General features: G+C 43.0%; 1 protein-coding gene across 1 annotated transcript in view; it reads right to left on the bottom strand.

Annotated features, from left to right (window-relative positions):
• Positions 1 to 1,679: 1,679 nt before the first annotated feature.
• The window catches only part of ctnnbl1 (catenin, beta like 1), a 62,280-nt gene continuing 46,530 nt past the window's right edge, over positions 1,680 to 17,429 (bottom strand). The window contains exons 14-16 of the mRNA XM_080496180.1: positions 13,331 to 13,468; positions 11,817 to 11,889; positions 1,680 to 2,147 (exon numbers count right to left, since the gene is read on the bottom strand). Of these exons, the coding sequence (XP_080352306.1) occupies positions 2,059 to 2,147; positions 11,817 to 11,889; positions 13,331 to 13,468 (300 nt within the window). The 3' untranslated portion in view covers positions 1,680 to 2,058. The remainder of the gene's footprint in view (positions 2,148 to 11,816; positions 11,890 to 13,330; positions 13,469 to 17,429) is intronic.

Below are 17,429 nucleotides of genomic sequence, written 5' to 3'. Positions count from 1 at the left end.
ATGTTTTCCTCCAGAGTGCCATGACTCCACATCCAGGTTTATGGTGACTACAGTGTTCAGATATATAGAACAACATCCAAGAACCATGAAAACACATCTCAAAAGGCTTCATATGATCTGGAGCCAGGTTGTGACGCATCTTCAAGGTAATCAATGAGATGTTGAGACAAATCCTTTTAACAAACTGCAGCGAGGCTGAAACGTGATTTTGTCAACGGGCTCTGAGCGAAAGCCTTCTGTAGAGCTCTGAAGTCGTTGAGGCTTTTTGGAGTACGATTGCAGCAATAATCTGTCAGAGGCGGCATTCAACAGCTTCTGTAGCTCTGAAGGTTAAAAGAAATATTCTTGTAATGTTACTGCGGTGATAAAAACGTGATCCAGCAAGCCTAATGAGGAAATGATGAAAATGTGAGATTTCCATGAACAGATTTGATATATTATAAAGGCGACTGGTAAATTGATTTGTAATATATGACTGCAAAGAAATAAAGATGTATGCTTCACAATATTGAGCTGAAATAATTACTTTATTTTTGGGGTTTCAGACCATCCTGTTATCAACTCGACTGTGAAAACTCTCATGGCCCCGTTTAAGTTTCTCCTCAATTTCCACGGAGGTGGAATCAAAGCGTCCTTGGGAAGCGTTTTAAAAAGTTGCCTTTTCAGTGGCTCTGACTCTCTGAGCACAGTCGTGTAACGGACTATTAAACATGACAAAAGTTTTTTGTTTTTAATTGAAAACATGAAAGCAGATCCAGAACGTCGGATCAGAACTGATAGATTAGAGTCTGAAGACAGTAAAACTCCCTTTAAGTTACAACTAAATAAAACAGATTTTTAAAAATATCATCAGCTTACAGTAAATATAAAAAGAAAGGATATGTACTGAAAAGAGAAGTGGCTCCAGGATGGAACCTTGCAGGATGCCAGTACTTGTTTTGGATGTCAAATAGGTTCAGTTTTGAAATTGATAAAAGTCTTTAAAAACCTGAAAACGTTCAAACCAAGTCTTTTTATTCAAATTTACTCAGAGGTCTCATCGGTCTCAATAGTTTGTGTTATTCCAACAAATGTCTGGCTCCTTTGGCGCGAACGCAAGTTCCGTTTTGGAGAGAAACTCAGCCTCTTCAGCCCCGCGTGGGATGGAGTGTTGCTGTAGTGGCTTCTTCGTTGTGACTAAACAAATCATCCAAGATATTTCCAGCACGGCTGTTATCTACAGTTTGACATAAAGATTCATATCGGGCTAAAAATAGTGCATCACTGCAGTTAAAGTGGGTCATATCGTCTCTTATTTCCTCTCCTAAAAAATATGTTTTTTTTCACTGCTCTGACAGAGATTCAGCGTCGTCTTGGGTGAAAATACCACCGTGGGTTTGTTTGCGTCTCCGGCTGAACCGCGACACACCTCCACACCGATGTGCACGCCGAGCCAAACACAAAGGGAAACAGCAGAAGGTGGAGTGCTCCGGAAGGCTGCTGGGATCCAGGTGTGTGTGTGTGTGTGTGTGTGTGTGTGTGTGTGTGTGTGTGTGTGTGTGTATGGGGGGGGCTTCAGACTAAAAACAGAAGAAGAAGCTCCACGTATTACACCCCCCCCCCCCCCCCCGCACAATGTCAATATCAGACTCACATCCAGACAAAACAAACGATCAGAATATTTCTTACCAAAAGTTTAATTAAAAAATATCTTACACATAAATCCTAAACAGGTGAAAAACAGAGGGAGTCTGATAATCCATAATAATCCTGCAGACTACGGTACTGACTCAATCGAGCGCCTCGACACAAGACTGTGTCATTAGATGTGTAACATTTAATTAATTAAAGCTTCAAACTATTTATTAGCCACTGGGATGAAATTGCGTTTTGTTCTTCCACCCTGCTGCATTATCAAAGTCTCACAAAGTGTTTGCTTGAAAAGAAAAAAAAACAAAAAAGAGAGAGAGAGAATAAGTCATAAACAGCACATCCAGGTGACACGTTAGCGCTTTGAGCCGCCAGTCCTGTGAACACAAACGCCTCGTCTGTGTTTGAGACGCAGAGAAAAAGTGAAGACTAGAAGTTGTCCACGAGATCCATGACCCTCTTCCGCTCGGCCTCCTTGAACTCCTCGCTCTTCCCGTCCCCGATGCTCTCGGCGTACTCTGTGGAGAGACGGAGAGGAACCGGAGGATTAGTGGCTTTGACTTCGGAGGACGTCCGGAGACTCCAGAGGCTAATGAGGATCGACCTGCTCTGCTAGAAATGATTCATTTCAGGTTGAGGAATTTAGCCGCTACTTCTGCTCAGTGCGGGGGGGAGAAGACGTCCGGGACGCTTTCGGGTTTCAAAATGAACAAGAACATCTGCTTCATTAAGCTTGAATTGCTGATCATGCCGCCAGCGTACTTAACTTGTACTTCATCAAGGAACAATTGTGAATTCTTTGGTCTTTTGCCACTTTAGAGACCAAAGTGTCACATTCATGATCGTTACTTCAACAAACATCAAGATCCAGCTGCAGAGAAACGGGCGACATGAGAACACGTGCAGACAAGACAAACCTTGATACACAATTTGTTGTTGGAAAAAAAAAATCTAATAAGACCTGTTGAGTCTGTTCATCTCTCGAGTCATATTGGCTGCAGCACAACATGTCTGAAGCACAAAGACTGACCCACAACTCTCATGTGAAATGAAAGCAAATGGGGAGAAGCAAAACAGGAAAAAGAAGAAAAGAGAAAAGAGAAGGAAAGAAGGAAAAAGAGGTCAAGAAAATGGACAAAAAGGGAGGGGGGGTTAAGAAAATTGTCAAGAAGAGCTAAAACTGCTGTAACCAAAGTAGAATAGGTATAAAAAAGTTTTTAAAAAAAAAGCCACAAAAAAGAGCCTAAAAGAACCAAATTGGCTAAAGGTGAAAAATCCTTAACTTAAAAAAAATACCACAAAAGCTACAAGTGGAATAAAATGTATCTAAATTGTACCTGTGACACAAGCTGTTTCCAATATGGTTTTCATCCTTTGTTTTGTGGCTCTAAAAAAAATGTTATTTGATGGAAACTTGTGAAGGCAGTGGGGGTTCAGGTTGCAGACCCTCCTGCCAAAACATTCAAATTAAGAGAGAGAAAGCACAATTTGTCTGTGTGGAATGAACATTTCACCATTCTCTGCTGTATAAAAAGAGAAAACACATTTTTGACTTGGTGGAAAAAACAAGCAGAATCTTTCTCTTGAAATTCAGTGCGAGGCAGATTGTCTGGATCGACTGTGATCCAAACGGTGTTGTTGGGTTCTGTTTGGAGGAGAAGTGGCTCATTGGGAGTCACGCCGTCTATTTTGGATTTGGAAAGTCAATTATAAGTGGGCTGAGTTTTAAAGCGAATTAAATACAAACTAAAGGGGAGAACCGACAGATTTGCAGCTATTTCTGGAACCTGCACATCAGAGCAAGAGATTATATCCAACTTCTAATTATTGTCAACTGTGGTCGCTTCAAACCAACACAGTGGATGAAAAAATATTAGAAGTTATGGTGCAGTTGGTGGAGAATTTTAAGGTTTTCTAATCCACGTAGCAAAAAAGCTTCAGCGGATGGTGAAAAATCAGAAATACCGAAAAACAAGACCATATAAATCCACAGTCAAGGGAACTTCAGTTCAACGTGAAACATTTCCGAGAAATCTCATTGAACGTAAAATGGAACTTCGCCAAGTCTTCAAACATCAGGAATCAAATTTCCTTCGTCTCAGCTGGAAACAGCCAGTCCATTATCACGAAACAAAACTTTATTTATAAGATCTTCCCTCTGAAAATATGTCTTCAGCGCATCAGGATATTTCCACCTGAGCCACAAGACTGCAACCCACACTCCGTGCTGCAGTGCTTTATTGCGTTTCCTGAGGTGCTTTCTGTTTTGCCTCACGCCGGCCCTTGGAGACGCCGGGCTGTCGATTTGTGAATCTAATGAGCAGAAAGCGAAAGTTGCAGCTGCCGCGGGCCCGGTGGAGTCTGGGCATCCGCTCCGTCTCTCAGCCGGCCTCTGAGGCTGGGATTACACATTAAAACCTTGGAACGAACGGGACAAAGAAAAACAAAAGTGTATTTTTTTTTTCTCAGGGAGACGCCGCAGAGTGAAGGGGAACAATGAGGAGTTTCCTGACAAGAGCCCGCTGGGTACAGGTTAGTTTGTTTGTTTGTTTTTTTTAAAAGGAGAGCGATGGATTTATATTATTAGATTGTACATAATGGACAGTGATGAATGCACTGGAACCCGGTTGGTCCACGGAGATATCTGGAGGAAATTTCTCGGCTATTTCAAGAATTGCAGGTAAAATCCAGCACATAGAAAACTGTTCCCTCAGGCCGAGCTCGCGGGCCATCACCGCCGGTTCTGAGCAGAGCTGCGCTAATAATTAAATTCTAATCAAGATCACGATTTGGGCTTTTAAGATTGAATTAAATTTTGGCTGACGAGATGAAATTAATGAATTGTCTGGATGGCACAATTAAATTTGCGGCTCTGCTGCATATCGAAACAAACGCTTTCTTATCTCGACAGTCAGTCAACAGAACGGCGACGACGGATCACATTTCAAATGGGGAAGCGTCACAATCCACTGACGTACAACAAACACAGGAAGCTGTGTTTCCTACTTAGTTACTTTTCAAAATAGTGACTGTCTTTAAATCAAGTAACTTTGTTTAGTATGAGTGTAATTCAGTAAAAAAATATAACATTACATTTTCAATCCTTGATACATGATTTATTTTTTAGTGGAGGGTCAATAAATGGAACATTTAATGTGTATTTTGCGTCACAGGTTGAAGATATACATACTGAAGATGAAAGATTTGTACTTTGATAATTTGCAGTAAAAACAATAGAACAGAAACTATTTTTTGAAGGTCTGTAACAAACCAATAATAGAATAGAATATTTGAGCCAATGAAATTTGACTAGTTATTAGGAGTAGCATTTAAAAAAGCCTTCAAAATGGAAAAAACCGCGGCCAATATTAAACTAATGCATGAAGCGTTTTCCTGAAAATAAAACCTTAATCTGCAGATTATGAGCAGTTTGCTCGCCATTAATACGGAGTTGTTCCCCCTCTGTTCAGCCGATGCGCCTCTCTTTCTCAAATTAAAAAAAGTCTTTTGTTATCTTATGACATAATTGGACTTTATTATATTCAGAATGGCCAAAATGATTACATTACTGGTTGTTATAAAGCAGAATAAAACAGTTCATTATAAAATAATTGCGATTCATAATTGTGGGCAATAAATAGTTCCAGGCAGTTAATTTCACAACAGGACTTTGTCCATCTCGAGTGTTGGTATAGAAACTACTTCATCATCTGGTCGTTGTTGACGTTGTTGCTGTAGTCCCACAAGCATCTTAGAGACGACAGTTTTGATTGACTAACCCACAGCTGAAAGTGGACGAAAATTGGTTTTCATAAGTCTTTATGGTACTCTGCTCACAACAGGAATCCCTCCCAATACAAACATTTCTACCAAACTTCAAAATGAAAGCAGAAATCCAGAGAAAACTAAACCCAGACAGTCTGGAAGCAAATTCCAACCAGAGCTTTCAATTCCGTAAAACTACTCAGAGTTAGTTCGTCACCATGGTGACTTCAGTCAGGCAGTCAAAAGGTTGGAACAGAGCGACTTTTCCAAATGTAGAGATGTGACCCCATGGCAACATCTTGTATTCTTTGGTGAAATCCTACAAAGCATCTTCCAGAGCTGGGAAACGGTAAAGCAGTAATGGGATCATGGGTTGACTCGCCTCATTGATTCCTGTTGGACTGTTTGGAATCTGCACATGGGAGGTTGATTGTCGAAGAAAGCAGGATCGAGAGACGGACAGAGGATGTTTGTCTGAGTGTTGATCTGGCTCTTACGTCCTCAAATCATTACTAAAACAACCAATAGCGCCAACCCGTGACCTGCCACGCTCAACACATTTTCAGTGTTTCTGCCATTTACATTATTTTCAATGGAGTGTCAACATAAAACGGTCTTGAAACAAAAATACTAAAACCATGTGTTTTCTACTTGAAACCTTGTCATATAAATGGAGCCAGAGTGCAGTGACTGGAAGTAGAGAACAAATCTGATCCATATATTTGGTAGGTACTGGTTCCTAAACCACAGCACATTAACACGGTTAAAAGTATAGATGCAATACATCACATTACAGCAGTAGCCGGCCGTCAGGGCCTTCAAGGTCTGGTCTGCAGGCCCAAGAAAAAGAACTGAATCACAGACTGACGTTGATTATACTTTGTCCATGAATTAAATAATTCCAAACAGTCTTTCCACTTCTTCACACAGCTTCTCCCCCCGGCTGCGCTGCTTCCAGAGTACTTCCATATTAAAGCTTTTAACCAACCAATCACATTTTAGCATCACCTGTTGCCAGGCTAAAGAAAACTGCATTAGGCCTTCACTTTCAATTCTGCAGGCATCTGCAGTGTAAAACTAGTGTTGGTGACGTGGCTGCTTCAACCAATCAGATTTTGATATAGCGTGATGTCAGTGTATTCAAGCCCTCTGATTGGCTCATCAGAGAGTTCACTCTCCAGCCCGCTAGCTGCATCTGTAGCGAGCTGCAAGAACAAAAATATAGTTGTGTTTATTTAATAGTGGTTTTATCAGCCTACAATGACTAAAGGAGAAGATAAAGACATTTGGTTGCAGATTTATTGCCAAAACAATTTTCAAGATGGACTTTTCCAAGAAGTCATTGAACGCACCACAGCACTCCAAGCGCACATCCGGTGCCATTTACCCACACTCACTACAAACTCCATGGCCGGAGTCAGAATGATATTATTTGCCATTTCATTATTTTCAAGACCACAAAAAACTGACGTCTATCACCGTCCTCGATCCCCAGAAGTTTCTGGAAAAGAAGCCGCTTTTGTATGCAGCTGCAGCAGGAGAAGAGACGTGAACTTGGATTTTTTTCATTCGTAAAGGCTTTCATTCCGGCTACACGAGTATCCATCTGTGATGCAGAGGCTTTTTATACTGTATTTCTGCATGGTAACATGGTTTTTGTAGCCATTAAAAAGTTATTGAGGGGTGGATTGACTCAGACCAGCAGTGACGGCCTCGGTCTGAAATGCACGACCCGCCACTGCATTACAGCCAACTCCTTGTAAATAAATGAAACGTGTTGTTTTGTTGAGCCTCTGTGTCTGAACTGGTGAACTTTCACTTGGACATGCAGCGAGGAGCTCACAGGATCGACTGCTGTAAACCACAGCAACACTGCAATGACGGCCGAGCTGAGAACACACGATGGAGCAGAGCGTAGAAAGGAGTCTTTTGTTTTTTTATTATCGTTGAAACAATAATGTAATTCAGAGCACAACAGAAAAAGGCAGCAGTTTTGTAGCTAAGTAGTTAAGTCAGAGGCATCAGGATAGGAGAGCTGCGAGGGGAGAACGTGAACGGTTTGTTGAGACGGAGGTTTCCGGTTCAGGTTGGATCAGAAGAGGAACAACTGGGGATCAGAGGACACCCCGTCAATGTATATTCTGCTTCTGGTATGAAGGTGCCTGGACCTTAAAGGACCACAAGACTGATCCGGAGCTGCTGGGACCATTTCGTTTTCTCGCCCAGGTTGACTGAGGAAAGCAGGTGAACAGAACATGGAGAGTGATTCAACAAAAACATGAAAATCTCCATCTGCTGGTCCTGCCGGCCCGTCACTGTGACAGTGTGTGTGTGTGTGTGTGTGTGTGTGTGTGTGTGTGTGTGTGTGTGTGTGTGTGTGTGTGTGTGTCTATAAATGGCGTCGCAGTCCCCCCCACACAGACAGAAAGGTCAGAGATTATGTGACTCTTCAACTCACTGCAGAACCTTTTCTTTGGCATGCTGGTACGCTCTCCTGCTGTCACCACGGCAACACGGCGGAGGACAATACAGTGCTGAGCATCGCCATTATTCAGGTCAGTGACTGGGACCGAACTGCCACGAATACACGGAGAATCATTTCTACAAGCAGCCTCCGCAGTCGGAGTTCATGCTGGAGGACTTTCGGTGGGTCTGCAGCTGCAACGCGGCCGACTCGTTTAGAACACTGTTATCTGTGTTTGACCCAACATCAGAGAGACGCTCTGGTTCACCCCTTCAAGCTGGGAACCAAGGTTATTAACCTCTGATTGTTTATTGAGGAGATTTCTTTTTCACAGTGTGTTTTATGGGAGATTTGTCTTAAAATTCAAGTTTTATGCTTTATTGTAACGATATTTCAATTTATTCTTTTACAAAGAAAAATATATATGCCTCTGCTGGTGCCCGTACCTACCTCGGGAATAAAAAGAAGTTTAATTCGATTCATTGCCGAGAAACCACAGTACTACATTTAACAAGAAAACAGTTTCAGTCACAATTTGTCTTGAACAATATTTTGTGAAAATCGTAGCGTGGCCATAGCATCATGAACTGCAGCGAACCGTGAGCTCAGTGAATCGTTACATCCCTACTAATCAAGCAAGAGGTGCATCTAATAATGTAAAAAAATGCCTTAGAATGACCTCAGAAGGTCCGTTACTTGTCAACACAAACGCCCTCTGACAATACAAACTTTCCAAAGAATGGAAACTTCACAGCAGGTTTTCACAGCATCAGTGAACTCCATGTTCTTCCTCGCTGCCTTGATCACACTCCCTTCCTGCAGAGCTGCTTCTCATTTGGTGAATTAACACCGTTAAGGTCAAGGCTGCGGAGAGGGCACGGCGCAGAGAGAGGGCTCCACACGGTGGCCTAATGAAAAGGGTGAAGACGCACGTATCTGCAGACGATTACACACGCATATAATGCAGACACGTTACGGCGTCCGTTTGATGACGAATAAATAAAACCCGCCAAGATCGTGCAAGGGTAAAAAAAAAAATCTGCATTGGTGTGTAAAAGACACACATGAATACAACATGAAAACTGCATCATAGTGACACAGGCGGCACCTGCATGGATTATCTCTCAGTGGAATGCTAATATGGAGGAAATATGCAGATGAAAGCTGGTGTGCTTGTGTGTGTGTGTGTGTGTGTGTGTGTGTGTGTGTGTGTGTGTGTGTGTGTGTGTGTGTGTGTGTGTGTGTGTGTGTGTGTGTGTGTGTGTGTGTGTGTGTGTGTGTGTGTGTGTGTGCATCAATATGTAGACATGGTAATAGCAAACACAACAACAAAAAGTAAGCAGAAACCGACTGCGGACAAGTAAATATGCAGATGAGAAAGAGAAGCCTCGCACTGCCACAGTTAGGTAATAGATTCCTACACACAGCACAAAATCCGAGGTGTGCTTTGCACACACACACACACACACACACACACACACACACACACACACACACACACACACACACACACACACACACACACACACACACACACACACACACACACACACACACACACACACACACACACACACACACACACACACACACACACACACTCGGGGAGGACTGGAGCGTTGCCACGCTGGCTGGCACTGCCATGTGTGACGGATGGCTCTATCTGCACTGTTACATGCCACGCGGAGCCAGCGGCGGTGTGAGCGGCGCCACGTCCTCCAGCTTCATCCCACAATGATACGGGGAAGAATGGATGTCGCACCGGGAGGAAAATAACACACCTGCCCGCCCGTTGACAAAGCAAACAGGGAAACAAATGCGTCGGGACAGGAAATGTTTGGGCATCGGGTGGTGGGGGATAAAAAAGAAAGTAGAAAGGCAGCCTTTTTTTGTTTTTTTCCCCCTCCACGGTGACAAAAAGATTAAACAATGGGGGATTGTTTTCTGACTGAATGCATTCAGCATATTGTTTTACTATCAGGTGATGCAAACACACTTATTAAATTCACATTTACATGCTTATTTACTGCTGCTATCGTCATTTCTCCATCTATTCCATCAAAGTGGGGCGTAATGACCCGGGCTGACATGTTGACCGAACCCTACCAAAATGTATTAGGGCGTAGAACACAGTTCTATCGTATTCACAGCACGGGCTTCCCATCAAACACTGATTACACCAACGTTTTACCCTGAAATGATGCTTCTCGGAAATATGATTGTGCCAAAATGTGTCAATAAAAATGCTTCCCTCAAAGTAACACGAGTCACCGTGAGGTGCAGGATCAGCAGCATTATGTGTTATTTCAGCAGAGTACACAGCGTTTTTCTGCTTTCAGCCTCTCTGAGAACAGTGGATTGCTTCCATTTATTGATACGTGCCATTTCAAAATAAGTTGGACTGAATACCTTTATTCGATTCCCAGTAGAACATGAACATACCAGATGTTGAAACTGAAGTGTCGAATCATTTCACGCAAAAATATCGGCTCATTCGGAGTTTGAAGGCAGCGAGACGTCTCAAAAAAGTTGGAACTGATAGCGCCGCGGTTACCGTTGTTTAGTCCCTGCTCTTCTTTTAACGCCTGGGAAGTGCAGGTACCAGAAACCCCATTTTGGGAAGGTAACGTATCAGAATGTTGTCTCAGGTAAGAATCAAGCTGCTCTATATATCATGAAATGTTTGGTCTGGATGAAAGGTGTGGACGGCAGGCGCCTCGACGCTTCCTTCCACTGTGCCGCCATTCTGGATGCAGGATTAGGTTTAGTACAGTCTCGTTGAAAGATCAAGCTCTTCCCCAGATGGGACAGTAGATGTGGGAGGAAATGTTGCTCTAAAACCTTTCAAAGAAGCATTGACGGTGCTTTTCTAGCTGTGTAAGCCACCTCATCCACACTCATTGTAACAACCTCGTACCATCTTACCTGCAGGCTTTACACCTCTATGGAGGAATGAAACTGCCCGTGACTTCTCTTTATATAAAGATATATACCACAAATATAAATATAAATATGTACAGTCATAACAAATGCAGAAGCATAAAAAGTATAAATAGGAAGTACAATGTGTGGCAGTTTGCTGCGCAAAGTTTGCAGGTGAGGTAGACGTGTGTTGCGTGTGTCAGTCCTTCAGTTGGTATGATTCCACACTGAAGTGTGTATCCTGTGTGTGTTGTGTGTCTAATTAGGGGGGTGGGGAGTGATGGAGGCCACGGCTCTGGGGTAGAAGCTGTGTTTCATGACGGTTTGTGCTCGACGTGATTGTTCTGAACCGCTTCCCAGATGGAGGCGGTTCAAAGAGCGAGTTGCCGGGGTGTTTGTGTGTCAATAGTCACATAGAATAAGAATTTATAGACGCAACGGACAGAATTACAGCTGAATTCATCTTTTGTGATTAAAAAAAAAAAAAAAAAACACCAAACAAACCACGAGACGGTGTGTAAAACCTGAGGCAGTGCCTCTCGGAAATGCTCCTTTCATTAGCAGATATCTAAGTGATCTGTTTTCAATTAACCTAATGGGGCGTGAAATACTCCTCTGGTTGTTTTTGATTTGATGTTTGGCTCCCCTGTTTAAACACGCACATATATTCCATTATATGGCAAAATTGTGTTCTGGTTTTATGGAAATAGGAATATGGATTACGTTTTATGGAAAGGTCAACGGATTGTCTTTGTGTCGGGGTTGCAACTTTAACGACAGTGTCGCTGCTATGTTGGCGCACGTATGACCATTTCTCAAATTTTATCTGGAAGCAGGCCTGTAATTGGAAAATATACCCAATATTTGCATTCTCATAGGCTTGGGTTGTATATTTTGTTATATATAAGTAGGGAACTGTTAATATCTTTGGTTCACGCTTAGAGTTTTTCAACATGAATGCCCTAAAAGACACAACTTGTTAAGAAAGCTGGATTTTTATTTGACCAACATGGGGGGAAAAAACGAAGGAACTCACCTCTCATGATGTGACGCACCACCTTGACAGAGCCTCCTCTCAGGTTGAGGATCTGATGAACTCTCTGCTGCAGCTGAATGCAGAAGAAGAAATCAGATCAGAAATGAGCGATCAACCTCGTCAGGACATTTGAACTCTCCTAGATTACATCCTGGTCGCTTGTTAAGCATTAATCATAGACGCTACTGTTGGACTACATCAACGCCCAAATCAAAGTAGTAAAAACTTGCCACCACTCTTTTCTAGAACTCTCTGGATTCATTGGCTTTTGACACATTTCTCTGCTTCTCCCTTTCTTTACGTGGCATCTCATCAAACACAAGCTCTTCTGAATGCCCGCATCAGCATTTACATCAGAGCTCGCTCTACAGGGAGAGAGAGAGAGAGTCTTTGTTCTTCGGGGGCTTAATGGAACAACCATAAAAAGGAAACAATGCATTTTTTTCCGGAATACAGTCTGAAAATGTTTGCTTTAATCACGTAAACAGACTGATGTTTGCAAAACATACGTTTTAAGTTTTGTAGAGTATAAATCCTTTAGATTTCCTCAAAATGTGGCAACGATGGCAGCCAAACCAGCCACTGCAGTGATCAGTTCAAATGAAGGCAGAAGAGCAGCCACAGGTGTGACTGGCTCTTATTGGACGCTCCACTGATGAATATTTTCATTTTAGGAATCCTTCATTTTGATTTACAGTCAGCAACATTATTGAAATTCAGCCAGATGTCTCTTTTGTATTAAAATGTGACTGCTGGTCTCCCCGAACAGTGAATAATATGCGGATGACATTGTTATTGCAGAGCACTGAAAACAGACGTGGGTGTGATTTTGTTCAGGAGGTTTAAACACTAAAACAGAAGTTTGGACTTTAAGAAAAATCCATCGACACTTGATTCCAACACCTTTACAGGTTTGGCAGTAGAGTGTGTACAATCACAACAGCGTGAACTACCTGGTAAGAAAGCCATCCTGAAATAGGTTTTATTTCAGCGGCTGTTGTTCAGAGGCTCACTTTACATGTGAACGGGGCTTCAGATTGTCAGAAGAAGGTACCAAACTGACATCTAAAGTGCTCAGTGGTCAACAGCAAGCTGACTGAACAGATGTGTGATCCTGCCGTCACGTCGCTCCTCTTCCTCCCGCCTTCTCCGCGTGTTGCAGATTGCAGCATCACCAACAGCCTCCGAACCTCCATCATCCACACGCCTTTGACTGGTTTATTGTTTTCCTTTGCTGGGACTAAACTGCCTCCCCCGTCTATGTTTTGTCTTTGCAAAGTGAGTTTGGTGTGCCTCTCCAGACACCATTGCTTTAAAGAAGCGACAGTAAAGTGATGCATGGGTGCAGGTGAGCGCTGGCTTCACAGCAGCAGAAGGAGCAGTGAAATAAATGCAGCGCTAATGAAAAGCACCCGACGGCTGCCTGCTTTGATCGCTCGTCTGATCAGACGTCTTGACGAGAAGGGATCGGGAGCGAGGGAGCTCGTTCGGCCTCCGGGTGTTTGCCTGTGTACCTGTGAGATCCCCGAGTTGCTGATCTCCACCATGATGTAGCAGATGAGCTGGAGGACGAAGAGGCCGGCGTCCAGGCGCCGCAGGTAGAACTCGTCCTCCATGCTGTCGTCCAGGATCTCTCCCCGTCGAACCATTTCCTGTACCGACACGGAGACACACGATGTTAACAAGAGCTTGTAAAAGGAAAAAAGGAAAGAAAAAAAAAAACACACCTGAAGCAGCCAGTAAATACCATTTTACTGTTCTTCTATTCTATTAGAGTGAGAATCACAGAGCAAGTTTAATTTAGGAGTTGTTTTTCAGCCTTTTCCACAAATCAATTTTCTCTATTGACCAGACAACAAAAATCAATTGATTTCACGGCTAAGCTGCAAAAATGGAAGGCGGTTGGTGGAGGGGGGGAGGGGGAGGGGGGGGAGCGTATCCACACTCTCACACACACAAACACACACTTGCATAGTTATCCATCTTAACAACCCTGTCAGTATGCCAATAACACGGTGCTGCCAATAAGCACGGAGCCCACATTAATCATCATTAGAGATTAAGAAGCAGAACTGAGGGGGGAGAGGCGCAGTCTGGAGTGAAAGCCATTGGAGTGCTGCAGACAGCCAGACAGTGGAGGGGAGGAGCGCTGTCGCAAAAACTCACAGCCATGGAGATTGTTCTGAACTTTTTTTTAACGCAGGATAAATGTGCGTGTTTGCTTTAACTCACAGAGATGTGGTTAATAAGACATTATTCCGGGGAGGTCGGGGTTACAGCAGCACACAAGCCCAACAAACCATCTTCTATTAAATTTACCTGAGGATACCAATTAAAAGCATCTAAAAAGCACAAAAATAGGTATGCTTTTGATATTCCGAGGAGCCCAACAGTGACATCAAAGGGGTGTTAAGTCCTCCAACAAGCCAGAGCAGGCCGGGAAGTAGCACCAAGTCCTTGTAATTTGACACCTGCAGCATGTGTGTCAAACATACAGGTCAACACGAGACTCAAGTTGAGACTGTGGGATGCTTTTGCAAACAATGTAGAAAGGAATGCTTCATTTTTACTTTTATGGTGGATTTGATGAAGAAAAAAATCATCAAATGTGAACATTCACACACATTAACCGTAAAACTACAGGAGTCTTTCAGAATTGTTGGTCACTGTAATTTGTTACACTTAAATTCTGCTGGTCTGGCCCTATTGAGATCAAACATGGCTGAAGGTGGCACCTGAACTGAAAGGATTTACAGCAATTTGAAAGCATAGCTTTACTCTTTAATCATTAAAGCATTATACCCTATATACTATGCAGCATATCTGGCTGGCCTGAATATGCAAACGCTTTCGTATGTAAAGGATGGAGCGGCACTAATGAGCGGAGGGAAGTGCTCTACAGTTGCCACATGAGATAAATCAGCTTTTCCCACAGTTCCTAATGAAAACAAATAGATTTAAGCACCTGGCTAAAGGGTAGCACACATGACATTTACATCGCAGTGATTTAATCTCTTTCAAAAGGCCTTGTCCTTAAAGATCAATCACACTGTAAAACCTGATTACAGCCATGAAGTTCAACTCATTAATGTGCCTCGATCAAAGGGCAGATTCAGAACACTACAGTGCAAAACTTTTCCGGAGGAAAAAAAAAAGAAACACTTCGAGAGACACGTATGTCTTTTTGGAAATGCATTATTAACACAGGACGTCATCTTTCTTTAATGTCTTCATCAGGATAATCAGATTCAGAGCAAAGCCTCACTGTACAATGTTAAAGATGCAAAACAATGTGGATAATTAAAACAAGAACCTTTAATAAAGCCATTAAATGTAGGCCGTGTGTCTCCCTGTGTCCTCTGGGTGAAACACTGGCCTAGAATTCTGTTTTAATCCGACGAGGAGAGCTCTCACATTGTAAAATGAGACACAGAGCCGGGCCTCGTTGCTGTCAACCGGCTCCCACTAAAGATGCAGAAAAACTTTAAACAAAGCCATTTAAATGTAAACTGTGTTTCCTCACCTTCCTGCAGGAGTAGAAAAAAAAAGAAGAAGATTATCTCAGTTTCCCGGACAACTTGGCTCATTACTGCGAGGAAATACAGTAGCTGGTGGCAAAGTTACACAAATCTCTCAGCCCAACTTCGGCGAAGACACGGAAATGCAGCGTGTGACAAATACACAGGACACAATACATACATGTGCCCCCGAGGAGGGGGAGACGACAACATGTTCCCATTTTCACACAGGAAGCCACTCCATTTCATGTCGTCCTCATTACCGCTCCCCGCAAAGCGGAGCTGGAGGCGTTCTCTGAGCCGGCCTCGGACGACTCAATTATCCACCTGCCTCGGCTCGAGCCGATAGCCGAGGAGCTGCGACAGCACGGGAACTCCTCCAGAACACGTGAAGCTGCGTGTGGAGGTAAGATTAGCACCAGCGCCGAACACGGGCTCCACACCTCGTGTGCGAAAGTGCATAAATTAACTCAGAGATGAGGTGTGAGCATCAGAAAGAAAACAAAGAGAAATAAGTGTGGAGGCTGTTTGTGGTGGCGTGCTCCCTCAGCACAGCACTTCATCATTCACATGCATCAGCCACTGGGACTGCTTTTCAAGAGGGACGCATTCGGGCTGATTATACACTGAAAGTACAAGGTATGGCCTGATTTTAAAAATAGACGCAGATTTGCATTGCGATGAAAAATAACCAGTATAACACACAGATGTGTAAATGTAACATCCTTCTGGTGTGATAGGAATCTCATGTCATTAGTGACGTCCCGATTCATCTCTTCTATTTGCCAACGCCAATACTGTCCTGATCTGATACGTACTTTCTTTTTGTGCATTGACCTTTAAAATACTTTTATGGTATACGAACAAGCGTAAACCAAAAGAAGAGATAAAACCAAGATCAGAATTGATGATTTATATTCTATATATACTACATTATACTACACCGATGTACATTTGTTGTACAGTTATATGTACAGTTGTTTCTTAAGAATAAATAACTACCGATTAGCACTTAAACTAGCCAGAAAAAAGATAAAGAGGAAGTCTTTAAAAACTATTTGAAAATCAAATGTTATAATTTTGGATTCAAGGTTGCTCCAAACACGACAATGGAGCTCTGAGCCAACTGAAAATTTATGTTTTTAACAAAGACTCCCAATCTGCAATTTTTCAAAAACACTCCCGACTTTGTGGAAACAGCGGAAAATACAGCTTTTTCGAAAATGCTGCTCCTGTGCATGCACACCACGGCTGTAGAAAATAATTGTTATGCACCTGTGCAAGTAGATGGACAATACCGATAATGGCGGTCTCCAGAGCAGTATGGCTCCTGGTCCATGTTCTCCCGGGTGATAAAAGGGTTTTATGAGAAATGGGAAGCAGGTCCAGCCGACCTCTGATTCTGATCAACAGCTGTATGAATAAGGACATCGGATAAACGCTGACTCGGCGAGATGAACCGTCGTCAAAACGTCATTAAAATGTGCGCAATGTCAATGGGAACACGTTTGAATGGTTCGAGCGTCCCTGCAGTCATATAGGAATCATGCAGTTCAAAGTACGACTGAACGTCAAAGAGAAGCAAACAGCAACGTTTTCAAAATTCCAAACTCGCAGTGACAAAGAGTCAAACGTCCATCTGTGTGTAGGGACAACTGACACATCAAACCAAAGGGACACAATGCTTTAAGCTCATACGCAACGTCTGAGTTTGACTGAATGTGGAAAAGCTTCGTATGGACTCTAACTCGTCCTGTCGCGTCTCTCGGAGCAACAATTGGCCTCGTCATTCAGAACCAGGAAGAAAAACCTTCTCCAACAAGGTCTGAGACAAGTCAACTGCCGGCCCCTCCAGGGAGCCTCCCTGTAATGGAATATAGAAAAGATGTTCAGCGTATGATGAACTGAGCCAGACCTTTGAATCAGTGCCGGGAGAGGATGATTCTGAACAATGACAAGCGCATTAAATATTCATTATTGTGAGCTGTGGAAGCGGACGTTTGGGATATTAAAACCGGAGCAGACGCAGGCGGCGTGGCCGTATTCATTACAGCGGCCCGGTTCGTTCCGTTTGTGAGTTTTGACATTGCGGCCA

This window comes from Blennius ocellaris (genome assembly GCF_963422515.1).
Source record: "Blennius ocellaris genome assembly, chromosome: 5".
NCBI classification, from domain to species: Eukaryota; Metazoa; Chordata; class Actinopteri; order Blenniiformes; family Blenniidae; genus Blennius; species Blennius ocellaris.
The sequence above is the reverse complement of the archived record's forward strand: the minus strand, read 5'-3'. Positions and strand labels throughout refer to the sequence as shown.